The sequence below is a fragment of the Coenobita brevimanus genome, chromosome 76 (genome assembly GCF_032717465.1).
Source record: "Coenobita brevimanus isolate Jiangsu-jjx chromosome 76, ASM3271746v2, whole genome shotgun sequence".
NCBI classification, from domain to species: domain Eukaryota; kingdom Metazoa; phylum Arthropoda; class Malacostraca; order Decapoda; family Coenobitidae; genus Coenobita; species Coenobita brevimanus.
The window spans coordinates 7,264,974-7,271,989 of NC_137029.1; the positions used below are offsets into that span (position 1 = coordinate 7,264,974).

The following is a 7,016-nucleotide window of genomic DNA, read 5'->3' on the forward strand; positions in this document are numbered from 1 at the left end:
ACCCTCCGCCAACCCTTTTAGTCGCCTTTTACGACAAGCAGGGATACTGGGGAAGTATTCTTGAAAAAAAAACCCCACCCCCAGGGGGTGTCCAACAGCAGCAAAGAGATGGCACATATGAAAAAGTATTTTGCATGACTACATTTAAAGTATCCACACAAAGGCAAATGGGACATGAAACAGCTTTAACTTCCACAGAAGAGCTGATGTTGTGTCAGAGAGCAATAACTATTAAGAGAACAGGGTTTTCCATTAGATTAATTTGATTTATAGATGCTTCTTAAGGCAAATACAAACAAATGAAGGGTTGTGATTTCTTGTTTTAAAAACAATTTTCAAGAAATAGGGACAGTTCTTTATGCAGCAGGACAAAGGTGTCCTCACCGTATGGCTGTCTCAAAATATAAAAGATAGAAAATGTTTAAGTATCTAAGGCAATGGTTCTCAAACTGGAAGTCATGGCCCCCATGGGGGCCACAGTAGGATTTTAGGGGGGCCATGGCAGGCCAGTGTACCTTAAGTAGTAAATCGGTGTGTCTGCAAAATTACATTTAGTGTCCTCTTGCCAGCTTCCACAACATATTTATGTGAATCTGGTTTCTCCACCCTTCTACACATAAAAGGTAAAAGATGAAAACATGTTGAATGTGGACCCAGATATGAGATGTGTGTTATCAGTGACTCAACCTTGAATCAGTCGACTGACTGAAAACAATGTCATCCATCTCACTGATATGCAACAAAATATGCGTTCTGATTGACAGCTGTATGCATTAAAATATATGAATAACACCAAAAAATTTTTTCATCATAAGCTTTTTGTGAGGGACTAGAGAGAAAACTGAAGGGGAGCCACAAGGATGCTAAGATCCCCACAACTGAGGAATGAGGTGAAAAAGTTTGCGAAATACTAAACAAAGGCCACACCGAGTTCTACAACAACACATGATACCCTGGAAGGAGTGCATCCAGAAAACATCATCAATTACGATGAAATTAGCCCTTGTGATTATCGGGGGGGGGGGGAGTACAGTATTACAGTATTTAGACAAGAAGAGTATTTAACTTAACAAAATCTACAGTGCTCGTCAGAAGTATTCAGCGATGTCCGCCGGGCGCGCAATACTTATGGCCCAAAAAGAATCACCCCATTTTTGGGGGTAAGAATTGAGCCACAAGTTTGAGCTCCGAGCATGACGTCACGGTAGCCTGAGGCCTTCTGACGCGCTGGTTGGTTCCCGCCTCAGTTGCCCACGGGCTGCCTGAGAGAGAGGAACTCCGCCGAGTGTCCCTCTCAAATTGCGCCATTTTTTACCGAGTGTCCCGCAGTGTTTTGGCCTTCAAAACTTTGTTATGGCACCTATCCGTGAACTATCGAGTGAAATCATATCCCAGATCATTGCTCTAAAGGAGGCAGGCCACCAGACAAAGGAAATTAGTGAATTGGTTGGTGTGGGACGATCGACAGTGCGTCGTTGGTGTGCGCGGTTTCGGGAGGAAAACAGTGGTGAAGTTCCCACAAAGAAACCGAGGTCTGGTAGGCCTAGGAAAACTTCCCCAAGGTCTGTTAATGTTTTAAAACGTGCAGTGGAGTTTAATCCTTGTGTGAGTGCAAGGAAAATTAAGGAGAGCAACCCAGAAGTGTTTGGTGAGGTGTCAGTGAGAACAGTGTCTCGTAGGGTGCATGAGCTTGGTTACACAAGTCACAGGCCTGTGAAAAAGCCTCTTCTCTCTAGCAGCCAGAGAATTCGTAGGCTTGCCTTTGCTAATAAATATCTAAATTGGGGTGAGGAGCAATGGTTGTCAGTGTTGTGGTCTGATGAGGCAACGTTTAGTGTTACCTGTAACAGAGGAGCATGCAAAGGTAGTGACCCACTTGACCCACGGTATGTAGAAAGCACAGTTAAACATCCTGATTCACTCATGGTATGGGGTTGTTTTTCAGGGAAGGGTTTGGGGAAGCTTGTTGTACTTCCCAAGAACCTCAGAGTGAATCAGGATGTTTACCTGGAGCTTCTGTGTGATCATTTACCAGACTCCTTCGAGCTAACAGGTGCACGAGTGTTTCAGCAGGACGGTGCACCTGCTCACAAGGCCAAATCGGTCACCAATTGGCTTCGTGACTGCGAGGTATCATTCATGACAGACTGGCCAGGAAATAGCCCAGACCTCAACCCGATTGAAAACCTCTGGTACCTCGTAAAGAAGAGTCTCCAAGGGAAGGACGTGAGCTCTCTGCCTAAGCTGGAAGCCGCCATTCGTGACTCCTGGGACAAAATACCCCTCCAGCACCTCAGGAGCCTCGCCCTTTCACTTCCAAGACGTCTCAGGTCCGTGAAGAAACGTAAAGGCTACCCTACGAAGCACTAAAGGTAAATAAAATGCATTATTTATATGTTTTTTCAATGTTGAAAGGTTTGTTTCTCAGGAGGGACGCAGGGCGCCCCATACTTCTGACGAGCACTGTACTACATCTATTATGTTCTCTGGAACGGTGTCAGGTCATTTACTGTCTCCCTATGCTATGTACAGTACATGGCCATTCACCTTTATGACACCTGGATAGATGGGAGACCCAAAAGAATCAGGTATATGAGGTAGCCCGGAGGCTGGTAAGATGCTTGTAGTTAGCCTGGTGTGATAGTATTAAATTACCCTATGCTAAAGACAGAATCAGCAGAGTTGTAATGACAGGTAACAACCCAGCAAGTCACGTCATAAACCCCCGTCGCACTCACTGAGGCGATATGCAGACCACTCTTGGCCATGTTGATAGCCTCATATGAGACGATGGGTCTTTGCACCATAATTTCAAGCTTGAGGAAGCGTCAGTGGTTTCCATGGGAATGTTGAGTCTCTCTCTGCATCATCAGAGCTGCTTCCAATCCCTGCCACACTGCAATTGGCAAATACCACATATTTGGTAATTCAGATATGCAGGCCACCCCTGGCCATGCTGATGAGGTGATGAGTTTTGCACCATAATTTCAAGCACGAGGAAGCGTCAGTGGTTTCCATGAGAATGCTGAGTCTCCCTCTACACCATCAGAGCTGTTGCCAATCCCTGCCACACCACAGTTGTCAAATCCCGCGTATTTAGTAATTCAGTTCTCGTTTGTAGCCCAGCAATGGCAGTTTCATGCCCATCTACCTCCCATAGTTCTGGTGACTTATCGCCACCCTCACACCCACCCAAGAGGCATAAATTACAAAAAGACATGGGTGATGAGCAGTTCAAGCTCAGAAACACTTGATCTAAAGACAAAATAATCAACTTAATATTACAGTATAATAAAAGATCCCCCCAGAATGACAGGGAAGGTAACTGGGTTGATAAAAATTAGCATGGTGGAGGTTAAGTGTATGGTATCTTCCATTTGATCTCAGATTAAGAATAAAGTCAGTATACGGTAAGTAAAGTTACTGAGGTAACTAGATGCTAGACATTAAAAGTTTAGTTACCAAAATAAAGGCCTGCATTTTAATACAGTATAATTCAGGATACTGTATAAGAAATGGGATATGCTTCTTTTTTTTTTTTTAACAGAAGTTTGTGACTGGTCTTTAATTATATTTACTGCCAAAAGTCTCATTTATAACATGGGATACTGTACTGTTCATTACTGTGATCTTAGTTTACCGTTAAAAGAAAGATTATTTTTCTAATTACCAGCAGTCACTTTTTTTTTGGCCATGTGGAGAGGATGGAGGGTGAAAGACTGACGAAGAGAGTGTATGTGAGTGAGGTGGAGAGGGGAAGAGGGAGGGGGAGGCCGAGGATGAGATGGAGGGATGGGGTGGAGAGATATATGAGAGAGGGGGGTGTGAGTTGGGAGCAGGGCAGTGAAATGGCGGGGGACAGGGTGACTGGGAGGCGATTTGTTTGTGGCCACCCCAAACGGGATTGAGGCGTCTGGCAATAGATAGATAGACTTTTTTTTTTTTTTCCCTTGTACATCAGGGGTGCCTGAAAATTGCCTGAGGTGATTAAGTTAGTTGTCAGTCAAGTGTAAGTGTGTCTACATGACAAATCTGTATCTATGTGTACAGGGATATGCACCTTCTGATGCTAGCAAACTCCATAGGTAACTTCAAACATGACGCAACAGTTTAACAGCACTCCCAATTACAGAATTTCTTCCTGTACATGTGTTCAGATACCACTTGCCATGGCTACACAATGACATACACAGCACTTTCACTATCCAATTCTGCACAAAGTTATTCCTCAAAAACCTTCAAAAATGATCAAAATTACCTGATCTAACAGCAATTACCATGCAAAAATGGCTAACTCTGTTCATACAATTTGTAAGAAAGGTTGTGGCAGATAAACTGATTTTATAACTGACTATACTGCCATATACTTGACTAATACGATGTAATACATGCAAGTTCTAAGCCTACGATCAATATCTGGCTACATAACCCAAGATTATATGGCAAGAATCCTTGAAAAGGATTTTTTTTTTCTAATTTTGTACTTAAGGTAAGATTCTTCACATTATTCATTCATTCATTCACTGCCAGACGCCATGTATCCCAAACGGGGTGGCCAACGGCTTAGAGTTAATTGTTTTACAGGGAGGGGCACTAATCCTCCACCAACCCCACTTGACACGTAGGGATGCCAACAGCATCTGGTGTTCCCAGGCGATCACCCATCCAAGTACTAACCAGAACAGCCATACCACGTTGAGTACACCGCTTCCCGTCCGATCAGCGAAGTTAAGCAACGTTGGGTCTTCACATTATGATTCCTTAAAATACATCACACATTTTGTGTTATGGTACTCACCAGGTGAATAAACTGGATAAGTACAATACCACAAAAGCATAGTAACAAATGCCTCTTGCCATACTCAGAAAACAGAACACAGTTAATGAACATGCAGTGAATTTTCCCATACAATTTCATTAAAATGCTAACACACAGATGCAACAATATTCAATCAGCTAACACACAGCAACAGCAATATTCAGTCATACAAAACCTGAGCCTTGAAATGACCATTCTTCCATGGGATAACAGTGAAACTGCTATTATTCCTAGCAGCAAATAACCAAATTATTCCACTCACTAAACCACACAGACTGTATCACACAATACGAGAGGAGTACCAAATATTCAGACTCCACATACACCATTTTGACTTGACATTACTATAGTCACTAACTTACGGTACCTGCTCTGCTTTCTCCTCAGCCTCTATGACACGCTTTCTCACTTCGCTGTCAGTTTCTGTCGCCATATCTGCAAGGTATTAAGTGGCCTGACAGGTGACACACAGGATGTGGAAGAAACACAGTGTTGATCAAAAACTCAAGTGGCAGCGAAGAGCAGACAGCAGCAGCAGCAGGTGACTCTTGGACCTGCGCACTCATCATATTACTCAGATATTGCACGACTCCTTTAACACTCATTTCTCTTCTGTAGTGTCCTTATTGAGGAATAGTTCAAGAGCAAAGGAATTCATTTATTTGTTAGATAGTGTAAAACACCCTTAAAGTAATATTTAAAGTTGTTACTTCATTCTATGCGGAAGCTTCATAAAAATTTCGTCATAGAAAATAATTGTATGATAGGGCAAACTAAATATTTTGTCACGCACAGCCAGGATTATCTCAAAGGGAGGACGATGTCATCCGTGGGGCAGTCTACTTTTTTCATTGGCATCCACTTGTTACACAATACCTTCTACTTGAAGTGCAAAAAGCAGGAACAATTCCTCGTAACTATAGCGACAGCAAGACGATTACCCGTTGACTCACCTCACGGTCATATATTTACTTACCTACTTAATAATCAAATACTGTATAAATGGTTCTTGAGTTATGAGTTATACACATTATGGTGGGTATTTGTTTTTATCATGAATGTAAAATGTGGAATAAATGAATAGCTTTAGATGATACTTTTTACTATATTCCTTCATAACCAACTACTAGAAATTGGTTTACTTTGTACAGCACAAAAATTACTATTTATGACATAATTGAGCTGATAGAATAACTCTTAGCAAAACAGATGTGATGCTGAGTGGTGAATTGATGATGTGTCCTAGGTTCATAGGGCAGGCAAAGTTGAAGTTTTCACCTGCTACTTATTTGGAGCTTTCAAGCTTGGGTTTAGTGCAAGTCATAGTTGGCTAAAATATGAGGGTCTAGATGGGCAAACTCTCCTAATTAGGCCTAGGTGAATTTAGGTTAGATTAGGGTGCAGCGACTTTTTTTGGTTGGGGAAGATGAGAAATGTTAATATGCTGTAATGGGTGTTGTAGGTAGACATATCATAATAATCAAGAACATTACCAGTGAAAGTTTACAAAAGAGAAATTGTGTACTGTTGCATAAACTAAGTGCATTCATTTAAGTCTCCATTAGCTGGATGTAAATCCAAATTAATACCTGTTGAATTAGATAAAATCTGTAAGATTCATTAAGGGACACAAGGGTAGTTACTTGAGGTTAGGTTTGTTAGAAAAAGTAAGCCTTAATAAATATTGTCAGTCCAAAAATTTACAAGAAAAAAAAAAATTACCTTTCTTGGCTGTAAATTACAGTCTGTCCTTATGAATTTTCCATTCCAGATGTTTAGCTTAGTACTCCTAGTATATGAGGGAGTTAGAAATTATTAAACTTCTTTGACCAGTATCTTCCATATGTTTAAGTAATTTAACATCGCTTAACTTAATCTTAATGTACTGTATATGCAGTAATAGATGGAGCTGGGAGTTGCAGAATCTTCCTCCTCCTCCTCTTTAGCCTATTTACTAAGTACAGTATCATGCAAAGCATTTAATTTTATAATGTCAGAGCCATAGAAAAGACTTCTAGTTTGGTCTGAAAATTTCAAGATACAGTAATATGTGTGTGTGTGTGTGTGTATGAATTATTGGATCAGCTCTAACATATACCTAAACCTTGATTATCTGAGCCTTCAGATTTACCAGGATTGGTTATGTTAAGTTAGATTACAGTATTTTAATCTGCACTATAGGTGATAACAGATGCAG

At 41.2% G+C, this 7,016-nt stretch overlaps 1 protein-coding gene across 1 annotated transcript in view; it reads right to left on the minus strand.

Moving 5' to 3' along the window:
* Cds (CDP-diacylglycerol synthase) overlaps positions 1-5,332 on the minus strand; it is a 104,248-nt gene extending 98,916 nt beyond the window's left edge. The window contains exon 1 of the mRNA XM_080279020.1: positions 5,187-5,332. Within this exon, the coding sequence (XP_080135146.1) occupies positions 5,187-5,252 (66 nt within the window). The 5' untranslated portion in view covers positions 5,253-5,332. The remainder of the gene's footprint in view (positions 1-5,186) is intronic.
* Between the last annotated feature and the right edge of the window lie 1,684 nt (positions 5,333-7,016).